Source organism: Oreochromis aureus, linkage group 23, assembly GCF_013358895.1.
Source record: "Oreochromis aureus strain Israel breed Guangdong linkage group 23, ZZ_aureus, whole genome shotgun sequence".
NCBI lineage: Eukaryota > Metazoa > Chordata > Actinopteri > Cichliformes > Cichlidae > Oreochromis > Oreochromis aureus.
In genome coordinates, this window is record NC_052963.1 from 44,905,957 (window position 1) to 44,930,974 (window position 25,018).

The 25,018-nt window shown below is 42.9% G+C and overlaps 2 protein-coding genes across 2 annotated transcripts; both read left to right on the forward strand.

The window, feature by feature from the left end:
* Window positions 1-1,734: 1,734 nt before the first annotated feature.
* loxl5a (lysyl oxidase-like 5a) lies at window positions 1,735-6,191 on the forward strand. Its single transcript, XM_031743446.2, has 7 exons — window positions 1,735-2,821; window positions 3,732-3,840; window positions 4,427-4,564; window positions 5,170-5,326; window positions 5,460-5,555; window positions 5,647-5,762; window positions 5,846-6,191. Exons 1-7 carry the CDS (start codon window positions 1,810-1,812, stop codon window positions 5,850-5,852), a joined length of 1,635 nt encoding a protein of 544 aa, XP_031599306.1. The 5' UTR covers window positions 1,735-1,809; the 3' UTR covers window positions 5,853-6,191.
* An 8,004-nt stretch (window positions 6,192-14,195) lies between these two features.
* mydgf (myeloid-derived growth factor) lies at window positions 14,196-24,077 on the forward strand. Its single transcript, XM_031743425.2, has 6 exons — window positions 14,196-14,480; window positions 16,632-16,682; window positions 16,784-16,845; window positions 17,295-17,376; window positions 20,892-20,964; window positions 22,505-24,077. Exons 1-6 carry the CDS (start codon window positions 14,196-14,198, stop codon window positions 22,582-22,584), a joined length of 633 nt encoding a protein of 210 aa, XP_031599285.2. The 3' UTR covers window positions 22,585-24,077.
* Window positions 24,078-25,018: the final 941 nt, after the last annotated feature.

Consider the following 25,018-nt stretch of genomic DNA (forward strand, 5'->3'; position numbering starts at 1 on the left):
GACGAAGCCCGTACACTGTGTTTATAGTCACATCCCACAAATTACATATGAAAACATGCATTTGATTTTACAGTGTTCTCTGGGCTCCAGGCTACCACACGGTCTGCACGTCTGAGCAGCCAGACTGCGCTGGCATTAGGGCATAAGGTGGCAGCTGGATGCTTCTCATCAGCCTGACTCACATTTTCAAATCTAATGCAAAGCATGAAGGATATTGACAAACATATTATGGCAGAGCTTATAATGATAGCTGATGATCTTTCACTGACTCACTGTTAGTTATTATTACTGTAGTTCTCAACATCTTTACATCTTCTCTGTTCTCACAGAACAGTACAGGCCATTTACATGTTGCTCTGCTTCAACATTAGACATAAATCCAGTGTCCATACATCCACCTGTATACACAAAGTACCAGATTACACTGGTATAAATGCAGTGCGCCACACCTCACAGCTTAAAACAAGAGGAACAGGACCCCGCTGATTGCACTGAACGTCCCTAAATGCGCATTAATCAGTGAGTTCTCAGTGTAACTTGAAACGTGTGTGATTACCAGTTTGAGCAGAACAACAGGAACATCAACAATGCTGACCAAAACTTTCGAGTCACTTCCTCTTTGTAAGATTTGTACAAATGCGGTGTGCGCGTGCCGTGACAGCACACGTAGAACTCGAGACTTAAGACGGTTGAGTCGTGGCAGTGATGAGTCAGACTTAGAAAAAAAAACAAAAACATGGTGTTCATGGTTTTATTGCATTTATGTTGCTATCATCTGTAAATATTATTTATTTGGTGTTATTTTATCCCTTTTCTACTACTGTTGTTCCTGTATTCGGCCCTTTTTTGTATTTAAATATTATTCTTTTTAAATAATGTTGCGAGATGGACAGTTAAATAAAGGTTTTATTTAATGAAAAAAAAAAAGATTTGAAAATGACTCGTGGCGGAAGCAGAGCACAGACTATCTGTGAGAATCTAACGCCACCGTGTGGTGCACAGCTATATTGCCATTGTATTTAGACAACGAAAGCTTGGGAGCTCACAGAGCAGCAGCAACACGAAAAAAACATTAAATAGCAACATAATAAGATAAATAGAAATGTTATATTATATTATATTATATTATATTATAGCGCAAACAGTGCAGGCTTTGGAAAGCTGTTCCTCAGACTGCCCAGTCTGTGACCTGGGTGGGTTGAGTCGTTCACAGTGTTGTTAGCCCTCTTGTGCGCGCAGACTGCACCCCCCCCCCCCTCACTGTGCTTTGCCCTGATATCTGCAGTGTGAGGTTGGATCGCTCACTCTCATCCTTACACCGATGCCACTTATTTCGGTCTCTGTTTGACATAAAAGGGCATATTTGTCACTTTATTGCAACTATATTTGCACTCTTGAGTTCCTTCATTCACTAACTGACTGATCATAAAGTTATTACTTGCGTTATGTATTCATCCTTTTCAACATAATTAATGAAATCACATGTAATCACTAAAATTTGTATTTTGGGTACAATAAGAGAGTTTCCGATGTAATGCCATTTTTTTAAATAGAAGAAATTAAATTCCACCACGGTTGTGAGTGCGGCTTCTTACTGTACATGGGTGGATACGGGCAGTTGTAAATCACATCACAGATGCCAAAAACCTCTCAAACCAAGCCCTCTTGCCGGTGATGCTGTGCGCAACCTCGTGACGGAGTCAAGCATATCCAAAACACCCCCTCACCTCTCGTGTCAAACTCAAATGTCAGCCTAGTTCATGCGTCACTTTTGGAGCTCCTCCGATAGAGTTACCATCCTGACGAGCCATGGAGAAGTTCGTGTTTGTGTTATTTTACTTATTTGGTGTTCTGGTGTGTTTGGGCACCGGTCAGCACCATCTGCGTACACGTGTTGGACCGTGGACACACCGGATTCAGTGGGAGAATAACGGTCAGGTGTACAGTTTACTGAGCACTGGGACTCAGTATCGTTTACCAGCACAGACACGGAGACGCGCTCAGCTTCTACTTAGAGCAAACAACCAAGTAAACCTCCCGGCTGCGTCCAGTAGACCCACCAGAACCGGATCTTGGGAATTCAACGAACTCAACGGCCATTTTCAACAAAACGAGCGCAGTCAAATGGATGCGTCGGTCCTTGGTGCTGATGCGGATCAGTATATACTCGCCTCGGGACGACCTGGCACACGCAGTCAGTCCCCACCCCGCAGCCAAACCACCACAGAGGCTGTTGGATACTCCGGGTCCCTCCGGTCAGAGTCTAACAGCAGCTCTTCAGCTCTTACCTCCATCCAAGAGTTCTCCGGCAGCGGAGTCCCACGAGGAGGCCGTAGTACACTTGGAGATGATACAGGTGCACAACGGGCCAGCGAGTCACAGGCAAGATTGACGGATTTTACGCACAGCCGAGGCGGCAGAACCAGGTCCCAGAGCACGGATTCAACTGTTCGATCACCTACCACATCAATATGGGTGACCACGGCAGAGGACGCTGGGAATGCACGTCGTATAACCCAGGAGACCACGCTGGGAGAGGCTCCCAGTGCGCGCGGTGTGCAAAGAGCGCACACTCTGACCAGAGTCACGCCAGAGTTAATTGTTTCTCCCACAGCGCTGTACAGCAACGCTGTAGAATTACAATTTCCACGTAGAGGGCCCGATGCCTCACGCACTTCAGACGCGAGTGACCCACGAGACCCGCACAGTATTCATCACAGGAACTCGGTTTTCTATAACGTTTACCCACCAGACCGCAGGAACAGGCTCAGTGCGCGCCCTCCACCAGGAACCGGCTTCGGGACCAGGTTCTTCCACAACGGTGAGACAGAAGCACCGAGGCAAAGAGACCAACGTCTATTAAAAAGTAGTTATGAAGAGACACGCATCTTGAAGCGTTAGAGACATTATCACGCCCAATCAATCAAATTGGTTTGGCGCCGAAAGGAGTGCCGAGCCCCAAATTTAAATCCCATCTGATGCAGATTTTAATGCATTTTAATGAGAACCGGAGTTAATGCCCCGTTATGACAAAACTAATGTCTCCCGCGCCAGAGCCTCTGAGCAAAGTTAAAATTAAATGCTTGATTGATAGACTTTAAGAGTCATTAGTGATTAGCCAGCAGTGATAGAGAAATTACTTCTGCAACTTATGACGGTATAAGTATCTAAAGTTGTCCATTTACATTTACAATGTCATTGTAAAGCGCTCTGGGTGCCTTGAAAAGCGCTATATAAATCCAATGCATTATTATTATTATTATTATTATTCCCAGGAAGCGGATTCTTATCATGCTGATCTGTATAGATACAGGTTCCGTGACTGATGATGTTACGTCTGCACAGTCAAATCAACACATGCAGCACTTTCCAACACTAACAGATGCAGTTTATTAGACAGTTTAAAACAGAGCTGTCAAACACAGACAACACAGACTCCATCAACAAACCTTTATGTTTCATAAGTACAGGACAGTCTGGTCAGTGATCTAAGAGAACTTTTTCTTTCATTTTACACATTTATCATGTAGAAAAACTGAGATATTCTGTTAAAATTGCCCTTCGTTATCTTATATTCAGATATCTGAGAGATTAAATGTGGAGTTAAACACATTTATGTGACCCTTGATGAGTAAAATGAGTTTGAAATCACATTAGTGGAAAGTTGATGCCCAGTTTTTGCCTCTAGGTTGTTTTACGTATGAATCATTTATGATGTTTTTTCTCTACAGGTCTTCCAGACTTGGTTCCTGACCCTTACTACATCCAAGCAGCCTCATACATTCAGAGAGCACAGATGTATGCGCTTCGCTGTGCAGCTGAGGAGAACTGTCTTTCCAGGTGCTTTATTGGGCTTTATGTGAATCTGTCTGTGAAGTCAACAATAATTGAAGTTGTTCTTCACTGACATTTTACAGTACAGGTTATTTCTGCTGTGCAACAGAAATGTGTGACGTCAGGCAGGACAAACACATTTACATCGAGATAATAAAAGATAGGACGTCTTTGAGCCTGCCTCACTGTGTGGGCCTACATCCCATTTGGATGCTACAGCTGAGTGACAGAATGACTGGACACAAACCTGGCTGCTGCCCGAGATTCTCTCCTCTGATCTGAGCAGCCACTCTGCCAAATAAAATAAACTCTGAAATGAAAGGCAAAGGATTTCTAAGGTGAATGCAAAAACTGCTGAGGCAAAACCAGAAACCACCTCTGCAGTAAATCATTGCGTTTGCCACTCAGTGAGCAGGAAAAAGAGTAAAATGTGCAGTGAGGCATGTATGTGTGGAGGACAAAGACTTAAAAAAGTGGTACAAGTCGATTCCGGCTGCGCACTCAGTGCTTAAAACTGTCCGAGTGTCATCTCGGCACACAGTGAAGGTGCTCCAGGTAATCTTGGCTCATTTCCTGTTTCCTTTTCCTTCAGCTCTGCAAATCACCCGAGTGTGAGTGACCTCGACTATCGAGTTCTGCTGCGCTTCCCACAGCGGGTGAAGAACCAGGGAACAGCAGACTTCCTCCCGGTGAGACCCAGGCATGAGTGGGAGTGGCACAGCTGTCACCAGTGAGTTGGAAACACCATATATGTCCTCAAAGTCACACCCCAGTTCCTGCAGAGTGACGTGTGGACACAGGATTTATAACTAACAGATAAAACATTCAAACATGTCCGAGGGAGAAGTTAATTTTAGGAAACTGTAGTTTCTCAGCCAAAGATGACTGAGGTGAGCGTTTTAGGAATATCCACTCTGTCATCATACGGAGCCCACAGTTCAGAAACAGCTGAGAGCAGACCAGATCTTTTCATTGGTACACGCGTAGGTCCATTTTGGCCTGGTCTCTTTGTACTAATACACCAACGTTTGGTTGTGGTAAACTGTATTCAATTAATTTGGTTAAAACATGACATTTTGCACTGAAATCGTGGTTAAATACAAGTATTAGCTGAAGTCATTTGTTTGTTGGTTTCACATTTTTTGAACGGCTGACAGTGTTTTTGGAACAAAGAAGCTCAGGCAGATTTGTTTTGGGGGTAATTCAAAGTTGTTGTTTTTTTGTTTGTTTTTTAAGCGAAACATGAGATTTAAGAGAATGCTACGTACTGTAAATACGACAGAAAGGACGGCTTCCTGAACACATTAGCAGAGAAGATTTCTCTCTCCTCTTCAGGCATTACCACAGCATGGAAGCATTTAGTAACTACGACCTGCTGGATGTCTCCACTGGACAGAAGGTTGCTGAGGGACACAAAGCCAGTTTCTGTCTAGAGGACACGTCGTGTGACGCAGGAGTACGGCGACGCTTTGCCTGCACTACTCACACACAAGTCAGTCTGCACTTTTTTATCTGTGCAGGATTTTCACTGGTTACGTCTTTCTCGTTTTTAATGAGTAAAAACGTGAAGATTTCCACTTTAAAGCATCGCAGAAGCAGGTTGTGTAAGTTTGGCCTCTTCTTAGGGTCTCAGTCCTGGATGCTATGACACGTACCACGCCAACATCGACTGCCAGTGGATCGACATCACTGATGTGCCGCCGGGAAACTACATACTCAAGGTGGGTTTGCAGGACGGATTTATACTATCGGATCATCTAAATCAGAACTCACATTTCATCTCTAAATGATTGTTGTTTGTTTGATTTTCAGGTAACGGTGAACCCCTCTCACCTGGTCGAGGAGTCTGACTTCTCCAACAACGAGGCTCAGTGTGACATCAGGTACACGGGAAGCTACGTCCAGGCGAGAAACTGCAGGATCGTTGTGTAAGTCGGGTCAAGTATTCTCGATTTTCACGAGTGACACTGGAGTTAAAAATGTTTAAAGTATTTTTGTCTTTGCTTCACAGGAGCTGACCTGACAGAAGACTGAACATCTCACAGACAAACATGTACTTAATCTCTTCTTACTGGTCCTAATGAGCAGCTGCTGATACCATCATCAGTTTGCTTCTAAATGAATCTGTATTTATATGATTTATTGTATCCAAAGCCAGGATGGCTCAATTTGACCTTTTACTTATTTATATGAACATTCATTTTAAGTGGATTTTTAAGCAATGCGAGACTGTGCTGTTAGCTGTTATTGTGAGACTGACTTGGTGCTTACCGTGGGGAAGCAGTGGTGCTCCACCTTTCCTCCATCACATCTATTAGGATTTTGTCAGAGAACAGCAAAATATACCCTGAAGTATCCATCGTGTGACTGCTCTTATTTAAAAGGTTCAAATGCTCTCATGTGTGGATTACTTCCAATGCTTTGCTCAAGCAGCAGTTTATAGTTTTATGTATTCTACTGAAACAAGACTCGACATTTGAAAAGCTTTTACTTTATGATAAAGCTCATTTAGATTTCTGAAAACAAAGGCAACCCCGACATCTAATTATTGAATTAGTCTAATTACAATTGGGAGCAAATATTTCTCAACCTGAACTCATCTGGCTGCCCATTAACACCAGTTAACACGAGCCGAGAGCCAGTTCAGCGTCGAGCGGTACATTTCCTAAATGCTTTAGGAATAACACACCTCAGAGAAATGCCTGAAATGATCCCACTTTGCTCATTAACGTCATCAAAATAGCAGCGAGAGAATGAGAGCGCTGTGACACTAGTGTGTTTTTGCGTGCTTGTTGTGTTGTGTTATAGCTGGTGAGTGATTGGGAAAACATTTAGTCACCTGGCAGTGGCTCCATGTGAGGCGTCTGCGAGTGTCTCGCTCTGTTTACACTTTGTCATCGAATTTAGTCGGGACCAATTGGGACGCTGTCTGGAGGGTGCACGGAAATGTACAAATAACCAGCACAAAACACAATTCTTCCTCTTTGCGCCATGTTTTTATTTTTTTTAACGAGGCCTGTTTGCCACTCAGGAGTGGGTTGCCTCACAGAAACTTGGCAGAAAAACAAGCAGGAGGTATGTTCTGTATTGTACGGGCTTTTTCTTTGGCACTCTTCATTAGGCAAAGCAGGACTGTCGTGGGAACCAGTCCAAACCAAACATGCCCACTGCAGTAATTTGAACCTCAGCAGAAAACTTCTTGTAGTAAAATGGAAGATTTTAGCAGCAGTAAGCCTGAATGAAAGAGGATTTTTATGGGACGCATATGCTAACAGGTGCAGACCGGGGTCACGGGGGTTTGTTTTAGGATCACATTCACTGAATCATTTGCAGAGTTTGTCTATGGCAGCATCAAGTCACAGCCTGTTGCCAACTTCTCCAGTTCCTCGCACAATTATAGTAAGAGTCTGTTGGTCCCGATGAGGTCGCCTCCATTTGTTATGGACACCGAGGAAATCAAATGCACACGCTGATGCAAAAGATGGAAAAACTACCAGAGATGACATGGAAACCATGCTGCCTGCACCACATCCTGTATAACCGCATCACACTGTGCTCGAAACCCATTTCACTCATCCTCTTATCCAAACATGGACTCTGTGCTGAACCCACACCGTCTTTGGCCAGCGAACCATCTGAGTGTGAAAGAGGGTCAGGGCAGAGCCACCTCCTCCAGCGCTCCCCGCTGCTGTGCGCTAAGGGCGGGCCGGTGCGCTAAGCCTGCAGGGTGTGGGCAGAGCTGCAGGTCGCTCCGGCTGGAGATGACAAGGAGGAGAGAAATTCCACAGATCCACTGACGGGCAGGAAAACCCGACTGCAAACTGCTGACATCAGCGACGGAGCCATTCTTACTGTGGGCTGAGTGTCTGTGAGGCCGTGCACAGACTGTCTGAGACGCCCAGTCAACAAGTGTCTGAGCCAAGAGCCTAGAGCCCAGCGACACATGATGGACGTCAATATTCCTGGGTACAGACTTAGACTGGAAAGTGTCAATAAGCACTCACAGACTAAAAATATGCACGTGTGTTTAGAGTTTCACGCCCATAATGTTACGCTTGTCTTGTCACTTCACTAAAGCATCACACTTGTATTAAAGATGCACTATCAGATTTTTACAGTCACTTAGTGGCAGCATAACCGCCTATGTGAGCACAACACTGATCATCCCCTTACAAAACTACACACAAAGTCAGACATTTATGTGCAATTTTTCTCTACTTTGTGTTTGGTAATAGTTCTTAATTCATTTAATCGGCTGTTTTTCCAGCCACAGACTGTGGGTAAGAAAACACTCAAAGACACTCAAACACATCACATTTGCAATCAGATCACAAATGGACAGCACTAAAAGCTTGTGTAAGGTACCACAGCAGGCAGCCTGTGATAATAACAGGTGTGGACAATGACGCGCTCCACTTGTGTCCAGATCACTGAAACGCATTTTAAAAGGACGCATTAACAGGTCACAGACTCCACTTAATCACAGCTCACAGCTTTGTGTGCCACCATGTCAAGTGTTCTCTTTAATGCACTGCAAGAGAACATTTTCACAGCACTGACCAGCCACTTCATTAGGCACACCTGTTCATCTGCATGTTAACACTGTGCAGCTGTCACGCTCTGCAGAAAATGACTGATGTTAATACGCATCACTAGAAACAATAAGAGGGGCACCAAAGAGATGCCTGTTAATCTGTTAAACTAAACTTTTTGAAAAGAGATCATTTTTATTTTGGGACTGACTCACTGGCCACTTCATTAGGTATACCTGGTATAGTCCACCTTATTGCAAATGTCTAATCGGCCGTGCCAGTGCATATAGTCATGTAGATATCATTCAGATAACCTTCTGAAGTTCAAACTGAGCATCAGAATGAGCATCAAATAACCACAGGCTACCTGAGTGTTGTTGCTGACCATGTCTGTCCACCGTGTCACAAATCATCTCAAACTAGTATCTTGAACATGACGGTAAGTTCACTGTCTTCAAATGGCCTCCACAGTCACTGGATCTCAACCCAAAAGAGCACCTTTGGGATGTGGTTGAACAGAAGATTCACATCATAGCTGTGCAGCCAACAAATCTGCATCAGCTCTGCAATGCTGTCATGTGAGTATGGACCAAAGTATCCCAGGAACGGCAGATCTGGCAAGGTGTACCTAATAAAGTGTCAGATGAGTGTAGTCACTACATCTGCTGTTAACACCAAACACCAGTGGCCACATCACGACGTGCACAGTGTGATCTCTTCCTGTATTCAGCACCTGTCAGTTAGAAACCACGAGGCCCGGCCCACTGAGGGTCCAGATGTTCATAACAGCGTAAAACCATCACATATGACTCTGTTTCAGATCGATACGATCGCAGACAGCACCATGAATACATAAATACCAAAACACTGAAGTTTTAGCAACAGTGATCAATCACCCAGAAGTAAGAAACAAATGATAAAGTTTTCCTGTGTTGGTTGTTTTTTTTTAACTAAGAGGAAAAAATTGGAAAGTTTTCTCCCCACAGAGGCGACTGAGCTCCACAGCAGCTGCTCAGAACTAATAAAAGCACCAAATTAACCCTGACGCCTGTAGAGTCGCGCACACACATATAAAAGCTCAGTCGTGCTGCTGTGTTGTTTTCCTCCCACTGTGTGAGCGTGTGTGTAAAGTCTGGAATATGAGCTTCCATCACGAGTGAAATTATTCGACGTCAACTTAACGTTCCTTCCTCCATCCCTGCTCTGTATTTGCTGTGAGTGAACTGTTTGTCTAAAGCAAAGAGTCGAAGCTATTTGTGCGAGCGGGGGGAAATGACTGAATAATTTTCTCGGCTCTCCCGCCGGCGGCGTCTGATGTCCCAAAAGTGGAAACAATGTTTACCTGGACGGGACGAGGGCTCTCTAAACTGGACCGTTTACACACCGCTGTAGATTCAACAGCTTCCCCTGTTTGAAAGAGAAGAATCCTGTGTGTGATTTCCCTCCTGAAGCTGCTGTGCAAATATCAAAACACTCGACAGACTGCCTGTGCAAATGCATGCTGTTTTATTTATCCTGTTATTGTATTATTTTTGGGCCGGGAGGAGGTCTGGATGAGGAGGTCCAGGGGAGAGAGGGCGGGGGGTCATCCTGCTGAAGCCTTCCATTTATTTCTGTTCTTAATGTTCATATTGTTTTATTTGTTTTACACTTGGCTGTCAGACGACGTTAGCGTGTCTCCTGCCATGCCTAACATCTGTTCACGCTACACTGGGAGGACACATGTTGGCTCCAGAGACATACAAAACACATCCATGGAGACGTGAGCAGACGTGAGACTGTGCTGCTGTCTCATGTAAAACAAAATGTTACTGCACTGTGAAAAAGACAGGAGTCGACATGTTTGCTATTATGCTTTCGTGTAAGAGCACGAGACTAGTGCAAAGTTTAATCAGAGGGTTGCCTCATGAATCACAGCGTGCTGAGGCAGAGCGGGCCTGAAACTGCGCCTAAAGAAATCTCGAGTACGTCAAAAGCAATGCCACTGAAATTCAGTTTACACACGCCTAATTATTGTAATCTGGATTTAATATGTCCGGATTACAAAACAAATAATCTTATTGGATTTATGACAAGGTTTTGAAAATGAACAGCTCATTTATTATTATGTTAATTTGTCCAATTACATTTGAGCCCCGGAAAAATAAAATGACAGCTGTTCGTCAAGTGTTGATGCAGGATCTTTGTTCAACCCCTCGAATTAAAGCGGAGATTCTGCTCTTCATTTGCATTTTAACCGACTCATTTCATCTGCTGTGGTTCTGTACAGAAGCATGAACGTGTGACAGCAACAGTTTCTAGGCCTAACTGTAACAGCACCTGAGAGCTGTGCTTGCTTATTCTTCCTTCTACACTAGAGGGTATATACACTCAGCGGCCACGTTGTAAGGTACACCTGCTCAACTCCTCATTAACACAAATATCTAATCAGCCAACCGCGTGGTAGCACCTTAGTGCATTTAGACATAGAGGCGTGGCCGAGACGACCTGCTGAAGTTCAAACTGAACATCAAAATCAGGAAAAAGATCGTTTAAAAGTGACTCTGAATGTGGTGTGGTCGTTGGTGTCCGACGGGCTGATCTAAGGATTTCATTCATCACGCTTTGTATATGCTTGTGAGCATTGTCACAGTGTGTTATATACTATATTAAATATACTATATATACAAACTCTATAACAAAACTTATAACTGTGGCACACGCTGTGGTACATATGTAGGCTGTGAGTGTGTTATTAAATCCCAGACAGGAAATACAAACAGACTGCTAATTGTGGAGAAAATGTGGACAGACTGGGGAAGTAACTGCAGCGTGCTTTATAGGAAACGTGTCTTTTTATCAGCGTTCATCTTAATGAAGGACGTTATCACGTTCAGTATCTGTGCAGCGAGGTGAGAAAGAATAAGAATAATGAGACAGCAGCTAATGCTCCTCTTAAACTGCTGCATGTGTTTGGAAAACCAAAATGTGCCCTTTGACCTCAGCCCTTCACACCTGAATGTGACATCCTTTGCCAAACATTCAGGGCTACAGCCAGGTGGTTAAAAAATAATAAAGACAGATCAAACAGATGTCAGCCTTGTTCTGTTTGTTGGGCTTTTCTGCAGGATCTTTACCTTCCAGTATAAAGTGCCTTGTAATTTGGTGCTATATAAATACACCGTGTTCCAAATTATTATGCAAATGATGTTTTTATCTGATTTTCCTAAATAGTCGATTCACATCACAGTCAGCATAGTTTTCGATTCATCACCCACTAGAGTATAATTCAAATGTTACTCAACAAAACTCCCAATGAAAACAGTTGTTTTTCAAAAATAAAAAACTTAAAATGATCTGTTCCAAATTATTACTCACACAGAGTTTCAAAAGATTTTATAGGTTGTAGAGAATTGAAAATGGTCATTTGTTGAATTTGCAGCATTAGTAGATCAATTTTACTGAAATCAAAAGCTATTTCAATCAAAAACATCTCAACAGGTCAAGTTACATATTAACATTGGACCTTTTATTTGATAGCAGTTTTACAATTCTTGCATCCATGGAACTTGTGAGTTTTTGGAAAGTTTCTGCTTGAATGTCTTTGCAGGATGTCAGAATAGCCTCCCAGAGCTGCTGTTTGGATGTGAACTCCCTCCCACCCTCATAGTTTTTTGCTTGAGGATGCTCCAAAGGTTCTCAGTAGGATTGAGGTCAGGGAAGAATCGGGGCCACACCATGAGTTCCTCTCCTTTTACGCCAACAGCAGCCAATGATGCAGAGGTATTCCTTGCAGCATGAGATGGTGCATTGTCTTGCATGAAGATGGTTGTGCTGCAGAAGGCACAGTTCTTCTCTTTCTACCATGGAAGAAAGTGGTCAGTCAGAAACTCCAAATCCTTTGCAGAGGTCATTTTCACACCTTCAGGGAGCCTAAAGGGGCCGACCAGCTCTCTCCCCGTGATTCCGGCTCAAAACAAGACTCCACCACCTCCTTGCTGACGACGCAGCCTTGTTGGGACATGGTGGCCGTCCACCAACCATCCACCACTGCATCCATCTGGACCATCCAGGGTTGCACGGCACTCATCAGTGAACAGGACTGTTTGAAAATTAGTCTTCATGTAGCTCTGGGCCCACTGCAGCCGTTTCTGCTTGTGAGCATTGGTTAGGAGTGGCCGAATAGAAGGTTTATGCGCAACTGCAAGTCTCTGGAGGATCAGACACCTTGATGTTCGCAGGGCTCCAGAGGCACCAGCAGCTTCAAATATGTGTTTGCTGCTTTGTAATGGCCTTTTAGCAGCTGCTCTCTTAATCTGATGCATTTGTCTGGCAGAAACCTTCATCATTGTGCCTTTATCTGCACGAACCCATGTGTGCTCTGACTCAGCCACAAATCTCTTAACATTATGGTGATCACACTTAAGTTTTTGTGAAATATCCAAGGTTTTCATTACGTGTCCAAGGCATTCAACTATTTCACGCTTTTCAGCAGCAGAGAGATCCTTTTTCTTTCCCATATTGCTTGAAAATGGTGGTCTGCTTAATAATGTGGAACATCCTTCTTTAGTAGTTTTTCCTTTAATTGGGCTCACCTGGCAAACTAATGATCACAGGTGTCCGAGATTGATTTCAGTGATACAAAGAGTCCTGAGACACAATTCCATCCATGGGTTTAATTGAAAAACAACTTATTTATTCTTTATGACACTTAAACACAATTTGCATAATAATTTGGAACGCGGTGTAAAATTGAATTAAAGTTCTGGAGGCATCTGATTAATTTGGCCTCCACATATTAATATTTCTGCATATGAAATACTTCAAAGTAACTCCACCTGGAGCAGCAGAAACAGCAACATGTTGCTTAAACACTAATTGTTCTGTATAAGTAATCTAAAGGTGTTATATAAAATAACCCAGCATCAGAGACATCAAACATTTTACCAATGATCGCACCAACTAATGACCCGTTTTTAAAAATTATAGATGACATACTGCAGACTTAACTATTTTGCCTTCCAGGATTTCATTAGATTTGCACAAAGCATTTGTAAACTGGCAGATAAATGCAGCTGAGGGTAGAATTAAAAAGGTTGTAGTGGCATAATGCTACAAATTAGCATATAAATAAGAACAGGCTGAAATGGAAGACCAGCACACGGGCTGCATGATGGGGGATGAGCAGCCTCTATTGTCTGAGGAGGCTGAGATCATTCAGTGTGTGTTGCAAAGTGTTGGTGATTTTTTGCCACTCAGTTTGTGGTGATCACGGCGTACTTTGCTGTGGTCTGCTGGGGAGCTTCATCTGAGCTTTAGACACACACAAGCACCAATAAAGTGATGAAGGCTGGCTCTGTGATGGGCTGCAAACTGGACTCTTTTGCAGGTGTGGTGGAGACGCTTCAGTAATTCTGACCACCCCCTGCAACACTTACGGGACAGACAGCAGAGCACATTTTCAAACAGACTGAATTATCTCTGCTGCCACAAGGACAAATATAGAACATTTCATGCCTCTTATATCTCTCTGCTACTTATCTCTCTTTTGTTACAGCACTTAGATAATAACAATAAGTAAAATAAAATACTAAAATTAAAGTATTTCCTCGTGTTGAAATAATAATAATAATAATAATAATAATACCCTTAGTATCCCTTAAACATAAAGTACTGTGTAAAATTGGTTAAACTATAGCGACACCGTGTGACCAACACGGTCAGCGTCTCCATTAAAGTAACTTTATTCAGTCAACATTTAACACAGTTATTATCATTATTATTATTATCATTATTATTATTATTATTATTAACATTATCATTATTATTTCCTGTCAGTCATGCGCGGTGATGTTACTCGTAGCCCTTTTGTTTCTGTTTTACATCGTTCGTGACGTGGAGTCTGACGACACTCACAGTGGACGGGACACCGGAGGCGCTGCTCGCACCAGCTGCAGGTCAGAGGAGGAAGACATGGCTCGTCAAAGTAACACCTGCGCCGGTAATTTGGCGTTTCTGTTTGCGCTCGCGCTGATTGCAGCGCGTGTCCCGGCGGAGGCGTCCGAGGAGCAGGCGAAGACGGTGGAGTTCAACGTGAAACCGGGAGGAGTCGTGCACACCTTCTCCGAGGGCATTGTAAGTGCCTCCGCCGAGCGGTGTCTTTATTTCACGCTGTAAAACTCCCGCTTTAAAACGAGCGCTCGTGCAGGGAGACACGGAGCTACCGATAAATCTGGAAACGTAAAATTACATTTTATGAGGATTAAATTTGAATTCAAGCGAATTCACCGCGCAGCTCCCTGTTACTCACTCTAATGTGATTTATCAGTCAGTTATTAACACATTAATAACATAAATAATTATTATTGTGGAGCTGAGGTCTGGTTCTCGTATTACAGTCGGACATAACCGATGTTATAAACAACAGAAGAGAAAAACTACAATCTGCTGGGCAGCGTTAGTCGCTGTCTGATGACGACACAGCCTGTGAGAGGCTGACACGTCGCTGTCACAATGGCACTTTTGATTGGATGAGAGTTTCTTTTCTTTAAAACTTAAAGACTGCTCACTTTAAATTGTAAAAACAAATTTTAACTTTTGTCTGATTGTTAAACTAACTATTGAACTAATTATTTAAAGAATTAATGTTTTTCTTTTTTGATTAATCAAAGAAAAGCTGACGCTTTGACTTGTCATTGGTCACAGCAGGTAAAGCTCAGGTGTCCCTGATAGCTTCAGCGGTGGCTCTGACAAAGAAAACTATTACGTGTCTCTAATATTCTGACGTGGGAGGAGTTTGCAAAGTCACAGTTAAAAAAAGTCAGAGTCATCTTATAAGCTGTTACCTCACATTATTATTTTAAATAGAAAAAACAAAACAAAACACTGACTCGTCCAGCTGTAGCTTGACTTATTATTCGTTATTTCCTCATCGTTGCTGGGAGAGGTGTGACTCTGACTCACTTTCATGCCCTAAACCAGGAATGTCAGACTCCCTCAAACAGCCCACTTTAATCTCAAGTGGACCAGAGTCCAGAGCAGTGGAATTCCCCTTCTCTGTCAGTGGACAGAAGATTAACTGCACATTTATTCCCACAGATATCTGAATATAAGGGAAAAAAGTGCAAATACAGCCTTGCCTCTCATTTCTTTCTACGTAATAGACAAATGCTGCTGATGAGAGGAATCTGTCAGCGAGATTTAAGAAATAAAGGTGTAAACTTATTCTGTACTACAAAGTGAAAAAACTGGAATTTTTCTTTCATTTCATTTTTTCAATCTGTTACTTAATTACTTTAGTATAGTATGAATGGTCCAGAGGAAGGTCTTTATCAGTAGGAAATGTTGCAGTTAGAAGTCCAACATTATTGCATTCATTCACATTTTCCAAAGCAGTTTGGTCTAAAGCTGCATGCACATCTTATCTCCACATCAGGAAGCCCTGTTTACCTCATTTATGTCATTTCAGGACCAATTAAATATATTTAAAACTACTTTCAGGTTGGCCCAGCAGGTAGTGGCACACATTGGATTTACCAGATTCCCGACCCAACCCCAAACGGTTTGTGATTCCTCCTGGTATCAAACCAAGGCCCTTTTTATACGTTAGGTGAATATGTTAACCACTGCATTACAGAGCTTAATATATTGAATGAGCCATTCAAACTGAAACTGGTGAAAGCTGGTACTAATATGGCAGAAAATAACCACAGGCGTGTCTGTCGTGCTACACTGAGATTTGAATAGAGAGAAATTGTTTTTTTTAGCAGTACCCAGGCTAATTCTAAACAACTGTACCAGGTCACGTAGACCAGACTTTAAACAGTGTTCTTTTAAATGATGATCAACAAGGAAAAGAAACATCCAAAACCAAAAAAGCCAGCGGTAGTTTCTTATGGCTTTTTTAATATGGCTCAACTCTTCCCCCATAAACAACTTCGACACGCTCTGGCATTAAGAAAAGTTTTGAGACCTCAGTACAAAATAAAGAAATAGTTTCTGGGCTTTTCTAAGGGGAGCTGTTTGGCAGAGACCACCCTCGCTAACCTCTGATGCACAGACAGAACAGAGCTTCTTGGGTTCCTCCCTGTTAGTGTTCAGGGTATTATTGGAAAGGATGTGAGTGCGTATATATGCAACCATATTCTATCTTTATTTCTATGTAAGGTTAAACTGAAACTAACCTGAGTGAGATCAGTGGAATGAAGAGTTTCTTGTTTTACAGGAAGATTTTGTAGGTAAATCCAAAACACGGCACTAACACCTGGTTTCATTCTCCTTCTGCAGGGGGAGTATGAATGCTCTTTCACGTACGCCTCCCAAGGAGGAACCAATGAGGTGAGCCCCTCTCCCTCTCTCTCACTGTGCGTCTCCAGCCTCACATTACTGGTTACTGCGGTCTTTATGCTAAAATATTGTCCCTTTTTTCTGTAAAACAGCAATGGCTGATGAGTGTGGGCCTGACTGATGACAACAGACTGTTCTCCTGCTCTGTGTGGAGGTGAGACACACAGATTTTAGAGGACACTGCACTGACTTGCATTGGCTTAATGGAGGCTGCACAACTACTGCTTACCTCACCTTAACCTTAAAGCCTGCCTTCACCCTAAAATGTCCCCATAAGGAAGTCGGGCCCCCATGTTGTGATTGTGTAACCAGATTTAGGTCCTCGTAACTCCAGTAATACCAGGACAGCCCTCACAGGCCAATGAGCAGCCCGCGGAGGTACTCTTCTTCAGTTCGGTGACCCCGATGCTAAGAGCACCCTCACCGCTAATGTGTGCCATCTGTGTGCATCTGCTGAGTCACCTTATTGATTTTGCTTAATCGTGACAGTGGCGGTAAAGACGAGAAGGGGAAACAACACAGCAAACTTATAACCTCTGATTTAAATGAATTTATGCAAACACGTAACACTGACAGCAAATATTTCCTTTTCATTTCCGCCAGGCCTCAGGGGAAGTCGTACCTGTTTTTCACTCAGTTCAAAGCTGAACTGAAGGGAACCAAAATCGAGTATGCCAACGCGTATGTAAGTATAAAGAAACTGTTACTTGAGCTTTTACTGGGCCTGTGTGCATTCATTTGTTTTTGAGCTGTCAACTTATCCCAGTGCTCAACATGGACAAAGCTGAAAAACTTTGTGATTGCTGCATTTTGTTTCTTTGTGCTGCTGAGTTTATTATTTATTACTGTCAGTAGGCTGATCCCATTTCCAGAGGAGGACTGTCCTTCAGTGATGCTTTTAAAACCAGGATTATACTTGCTGTGGACACTGCGGCTCAATATTCATTCCACATGATTTTTTAAAAAGCTGGCTGGAGTTCGCCTGCAGGTGTGGTTGGTTCACTGTAGGGTACTGTTTTTCGGACTAGTCCTTGAAGATGCAAACTATTGAAGGATGTCCACAAGGAGTCTCGCGTCCATCCTCTCATGGCCCAAAGCAGAACAACACTGTGTTAGCTGATTCCATAACAGTGCTTCACTGCCTTTCTGTCAGAATTATTACTAATAAATAACCTCTTTCACTAATCTAGCCCAGCCTGCATAGATGGTAACTAATGGTTACAGCCTAACAGCATATTATTGTTGGACATGCCCAAAACACTTCACCTAAGAGGCGTCCTAATCAAATGGCCGAACCACCTCGGCTGGCTCCTTTCGATGTCAGCTCGATTCTGAGCTCCTCCCAAATGACCAAGCTCCTCATCCCGTCTCCGAGCCGGAGCCCAGACACCATCCGCATTAATGCAGACGCTGCACCAAATCTCCTGCCAATCATGAATTTGCACCAAGAGTTTCTGCTGTCATGTTCACTGTGTTTCTGTCTAAAGAGCCAGAGGTTTCTCAGACATGTGATTTTCTCCAGTCAGGGATTCATTTTCCTGACATCACATGAAAGCACTGTAAGCTCATTCAGCTTGGATTCATCTGGTTTCTTTTTCAAATTCAAGATGAGTCACGCTTAAAGCCAGCGGTTCAGTGCAGGTCTTTCTTCCTTGCACTGAACTTTGCCTGTTGGTAGTCAAACCGCACCACCACCTGTGCAGCGTAGTTGCGATACTGTCGGTGCAACACATCATAACCCCTCACAGACTTTGCCCCTTTGGCTTTTCCCCATTCTGCGGTTGGTTTGACAGGACAAACACAAACAAACCTTTGTAAAAAACTTTCTGCTTTGTATTGCCTCGCTGTTCCAGGCGCCCCTTCAGTGCAGAGATTAAAGCTTCATCAGCACAGTTGTCAGGAAAAACAAGGCGAAACTCTGTTGATGAGCATTTCTGCATAGCCTGCAAATAATAAAACATCCACCTTTATACCAGCAACACATTCATCAGCCTCTGGGACCAAATCTGAGGCAGACGTTTGTGTGCAGCAGCTTCTTATATGCTTTTTCTCGAGCACTAGGGGCTGTAGGATCGTAACAGCTGTCGCCATCTGCACTTTTATCTCGTCTCGTGTGACAAAAAGAGAAAAAATCTCAGAGCTGTATTTAAGTAAACAGTTTGATAATGACGCTAGCGCCTCATTCCTGGATATGTAAATGTCAGTGTCATAGTGTGTGCCACGTCTCCGTACGAACGAGGATTATTGTAAGTCTGACATTTAATGATTCGTGAACAGGATGAGCTGCCTTCAGACTTTTGTCTAATCGGACTCAAAGGCTACGTTCACACTGCAGGTCTTAATGCTCAATTCCGATTTTTTGATCAAATCCGATTTTTTTGTCTGCTTGTTCACACTACACATAAAATGCGACATCAAACGCTCTCCAGTGTGAACGCTTAAAGCGGCCCGCATGCGCAAAAGAAGACGTCACACACAACGCGCTCTGTTTAGACCCAGAGCAAATAATATTGTTTGACTGATTGCCCTTAATATAAAGACTTCGAACTTTATGTTTCCAGATTTTTGCTTTATTTTGTTATTTACATAATAATGCAAATAACCTAATAATGATCCTTTTTGCTGTTTTAGAGGAGCGGTGCTTCAAAGGATAGTTGCAGGTTTCTGTCAGAATCTGCAGATTATACAGTAAAAATAAAATGTTCACATTTCTCCAACGTTGTCTTCCCAACAGTTTCACCGGATGGTAGGAAATCGTTCGCGATGTCCTATCGGGCGCTTCTCCGGCGCTGATAATTGGCGTCTGTCTTGTGTCAGTGACGTAAAAGACGGATTTAATGCGACTTGACCGTTCACACAGCAGTCGCTTTCTAAAACATCGGATACGTATCGGATTCAGTACCACATACGAAAGTGACCCAGATCGGATTTGAAAATATCGGATTTGTGCAGTTCACACTGTCATACCAAGATCGGATACGGGTCGCATAGGGTCAAAAAAATCGGATTTGATGCGCTTTCGCCTGCAGTGTGAACGTAGCCATAGAGAAAGAAGAAGCAGCTTACCATTTTAATATTAATTTAGTTCATAATATCTGAAAAATATTAAAAAACTTCCATCTCGCAGCCGAAGAGTATGTCTTCAAGTTTCTCGGTGTGATCGAATGGCTGTCCAAAGCATTTCACGGTTAATTTTTCAGTGATTACAAAATACAGCAAAGCTGCCAGTTCTCACATTTGGAAAGCTGGAACCAGATAATGTTTTGCAGTGTTCAGTGATTTATCACCTATCAAATATGTTTGATTAACTGCTTCAACTTTAAATGTTGGCACACCGAGCCTTCTGCAAAAAGGGGCGGCACTGGGTCCCTCTACTCCTTAGAAATCAATGAAAAGCGAATGCATAATATGTTGCTTTACTGCAACGATGGTGCCCGTTACATAAGGCGTGCCCCCAGACACAAAGTCGATAAAGTTGCAGCTGCAGGATTTTTGTAGCTTGAAGATTTGGATTTGTCACCCGAGTAGCCGAATGTACCCGACCATAAGGTCCTGGCTAGACCTGAGGGGGTTTGGACATATCATCTTCCCTCCACTTGTATACAACAAACCCATAATGTGTCCTTGACAAACTAACACAAGTCGAGCAGGTCAAAGTAGCATGAAAACTTTATTTCTTCTTGACGTCACACTCGGAATCGAGTCTGTGCACTTTAATGTCTCGTGGAAGGTTAATGTCCGCGCCCGGTCTGAGCTCAGCCACTTTACGGAGGTCTGCCTGTCTGATGTGGTCGTCTGTGAAGTGGAGCGCACCTCGACACGCCTCCTTCCCACAGCAAGGACAGTCCTGACACTTTCTGTCATTAGTGTGAGCGCATGTTTCCTCCTCCCGCTCAGGCTCCGTGCCCTGCAAGCCAAAGACGAACACACAGGGGAAAAAAAAACTTCCCTAAATGATGAGACCGAAATAACTTTGCATACACAAACAAACACACCTGCCACCCCCGCACAGCATTTCCTTGACCTTGGCGTCACGTCCTCCTACTGTCCCGGCCCGTCTGTTCCAAACAAAATTGTTGTCATCTGTGCCGCCTCTCATCCTGTTTCCCTCTCTGTTTCATTGTTTCTTTTTTGTCTCTCTTCCCCTGCTCTCCTCCTCCTCCTCCTCGTCTTCATCGTGGCTGCTGTTTGCGTTTCCAGTCTCAGTCGGCAGCAGGAGGACAGAGTGACGTGCCTTTGAAGCCAGAAGAATTCACCATCGGAGAATCAACAGGTGAGAAATTTATTGTGTTTCCAAGTGTTCAATCAACTCCCTCTGCTTGTCACATCAATCCCTTGCTCTTTCTCTCCATCTGCCTCCCTCCCTCTCCATCATGCTGCAAGTACCCTGCTGATTTCCCTCTAAAGCATATGCTCCAGCTGTGAGTGGGTTGTCATTTGTCCCTGTAGCATTATTTCTTGTTATTCCGTTTCCGCGCAAACTGAGGCTTCGGCTCCAGACTGTGATTAGCAGGATTTGACGAGTCAAGCCGACCAGCAATTTCCTGTGTCTTTTTCAGCAGATTAAATGCTACAGTTACAGACGCTGGAAAACACTTGCAGTCTGGATTTGTTTTGATAGACTGCTTAACAGTGAATTACTTTGGAGAGTGTATTAATTACAAACCTACGAGTAACGTTTAGCATCTATAGGAAAGGAGAGCAACTGAAGCTCAGACGTGCAGATAAAGACATGTTAACATGTCCACCTACAGGCAAAGACAGTCTTTTTTTGCTTATGTTTGTGCCACATGGAGGCAGTGAGTGTTACAGCTGGTGATTTATTATAAGTGGTGTGTGTGTGTGTGTGTGTGTGTACCTGTCTAGCCTCCTTATTGAGGACCGGTGTTAAGTCACAGATATGAGGACCAACAGATGCTCACTTTTTCACACCCTCCCCTTTTTTTTAGGTTAGGACATGTGTTTGAAGGTTATGGTTAGGCTCTTAATTCCTAATTAAATTGCTTGAAGTCTACATATTACACATTTTCCTTTACATTTGTTTATAAGCTAACAGCTACAACATGCATCAATTATTCAGCCCCCGAATCCAAAAATTTCTTTTAATGCATGACTCCATCAAATTACAAAATAACTGATAATATTTAAGCTTTTAGAGTAAAGGTGGGCAATTAATTTTCCCAGGGGGCCACATGTTAAACTGGGACTGTTGTGTAGGGCCGCACCAATAAGCTTATAAAGATAAAAACCTGTGGCCCCTTGGGAATATTAATTGCCCACCCCTGCTTTACGGGAACTGCTTGCCTGGAATAAAAATATGTTTAATTCCTGTATAAATGTCTTCCCTAGTGTAATAAAGGTTAAATTATCATTTGTATTCATTGTAAGCTAAGCTAGCCACGCTGTTGTTTCTAGCTCTGCGTATAATACACGGACACAAGATTAATGTGGTTAATGTCATTTTTTTCTTTCCACTCTTCGAAAAAGCAAATAAGCATTTTTTAGTGCATCTCTGAAAAATGCTGAAATATAGAATTTTTCAGGTCGAATACATAAAAGATAAAAACCTCAAACACAAACAGCATCTTTAACAGGATCAGCAACATTGCTGTTGGGCTCACTGCCTGCAGGTAGCAGGAATATCTCATTTACACCAGCTCTTACTCTGCTCACCTGTAGGTGGAGCTCATCAAATCTACAGATGTGATGTCGTGTTATTCTCCTTGGGCTTTGTTTGCAGCTGAATGATTGTTTTTGCTCTGTCGTCATCTGTGGCAGCATTTAATGTATTTCCTCTCCTTTTTAACCTCAAGTGACCCACAAGGATGGAAAGTTCAGTGCTCAACTCTCCAAACTGACCGTGATTGGACGGACACAAAAAGACGAGCTGTAACTGGTCAGAAGTGAAGCACTTTGACCAATCAGAGCATCCCGACGAGCTCCGACTCGAGCCTCTGCTTTTCCCTCAGTAAACAATGAAGGATGGATTTCTTCCTGAGTTACAACTAAAAATTGAAGAAGGATAAACCGGATACTGTACTTTGTGTTGGTACAAAAATTACATGATACTTTGTTGCCATAGTGGATCGGAGCTACATGGGACAAAAGGGATCAGTTGAGTAAAAAACAAACCACAAAAAAAAAGTTTGCCCTGAGATAAAGTGCTTGCATAGTTGTTATTTTTCTTATGCTACAAGATTTACAAAGAATTGTGTTCTGATACACTGGGGATGTCTGTGATTGTATAGAGGATGTCTGGGGGCTTTGTTGAGTATAGATAACATATTTAGACTAGGGAAGGATTTATCCATCTTATGTAATCCCGAGAGAAAAGTGAGTATTCCCCAATATCATCACTGCGCGCACATAAACAATTTCCCCAGTCTGGCTCTGCTCTGAGCTGATGTTGAGCGAACTGCCTCATTCTGTCTTCATCTCTCTCCGTTTATCCGTTCCAGATGATTGTAAGCACCACATTTGATCCCCAGCAATCACCAATCAGTTCTCCTTGTGATAAATCTTTGTTTTGTGCTTTTTCCCCTGTTTTTGCCAGAAGCCATAATGCAGCAGATAGCAGCTTTTAAACATGTTAAGAGGATACATGTATTCCTGCTTAAACACTGTCTCTGTAAATGTCTTCAAATCTTAATCATTCTGCAGCAGAAGATGCAAATCGTTCTAAAACAAATTCCCATTAAAAAAATGTATCTAATTTGAGTTTATTGCAACAACTTTTCAGTTACATTGTTCACCACAGAATACTAAAATGTAGGGCGTGCACAGACATTTGGATGATAACACGCGAGGCAAAAGAGATGCCAGCAGGTATCTCTGAGTCCTTCTTGAACCCTTTACTTTCATCTTTCGGTGCCACATGTGTGGATCAGCGAGGATAATGTGCAGGTTTCACAAGGACTTCATTATTTCGTCCCTCCTCCCCCTTCGTGACTCTCCCTGTTCTCTTATGTTGCGAGAACCTTTATCTGCCCGTCATTGATCCAGCCCTCTCAGATCCACGCGAGTCTCCAGAGGATGATTGATTTCAGATTTGAGGATTTTGCTGATTTGATTGTGTGGTTGTGTTACCTGTTATATCTCTGCCATGTTTGGCCTGGGATCGGTTTCCCTCGTCCATCCGGAGGTGATCCTAAGGAACTGAGGAAATGCTTAGCAGGAGCGTTTCCCCTTTTCCTCGTTGTCACCGCTGATGTCGATGCGTCGTCTGGAAATAATCACCTCCAGATCCTGGCGTGACAGATTTAAAAAACAAACAAACCCAATGTTACTTATTTTGTACATGTTTTCTTTTTCTACTTGTTGATTGTTCTGATTCATTATGAAATGTGATGGGCGTCTCAATAAAGACATTTTCTGGAGATAACTCAATGTTTGTGTCTTGTTAATGTCAGTCATGATCTCACTGAAGCTCCCACAGCTTGTTAAAGGGTAAACATAAAAAGAGGAAAGATTTGAGTGCCAGCATTGAGGCAATAAATATTCGGAGCACTGTCAAAGCTGGGCAACAGTAAACATGGTGGAAAGCATTTTTATACCCCCATCATGTCCCATCCAGAACAACAGTAATTTTAGTACCAGCACTAATGCATTCCTAATTTAGACTTGGTTTATAAGCAGCATAAATATAGTGTACAGGACATCTGAGGCCCCGAGCAAAACTTTCAATTAAAATAAGCATTATAAGAAATTTTGTTTTAAAATGTATTCTGCTGGCGTAGTAAATTAACATATATTGTCCTCGGATAAATGTTTCCATGAGATAAAGAGCTTCCATTGTTTCTTCTTTATTTCTGGGGAGAAAAGCTTTGGAGCGAGGATCTTCTAAATCCACAGGCACATATGGGAATCTATAGAGCTCTGATCTTTATGGGTTTATAGAGATAGAAAGTCGGTGGGGATTTATTCATTTTATGTTAAGCCAAAGAGAAAAATCTGTAATCTAGATTGTCGGCATACTGGCGCAAGTTTGTTTGAAGCGTAGTGTCAGAACTGAAACCAGCACATTTAGCGCTACTTTTACAGCCGTGACTATGAAACATCTGAAAATCTCAAGTGTGGCAGAGCTCAGATCACAACAAGCTGTGCGATGAAACTCCCACAGAGGCTCTTATTTGTAATTAAAGCATCTTATAGCAAAGCGGGGACATTTTCAGACTCTCGTTTCTAGTTTTGTGGCCTTGCGGGGGGGAAATGAGACACTTTGTTCTCGAGTTGGTTGTTCCATCGAGTAATAGGTCTCTGTTGCACAGTAGCTCTTTGATTATCATCATTTCACTCCGTCTATGGGACTCGGAGCTGCCTCGATGCTG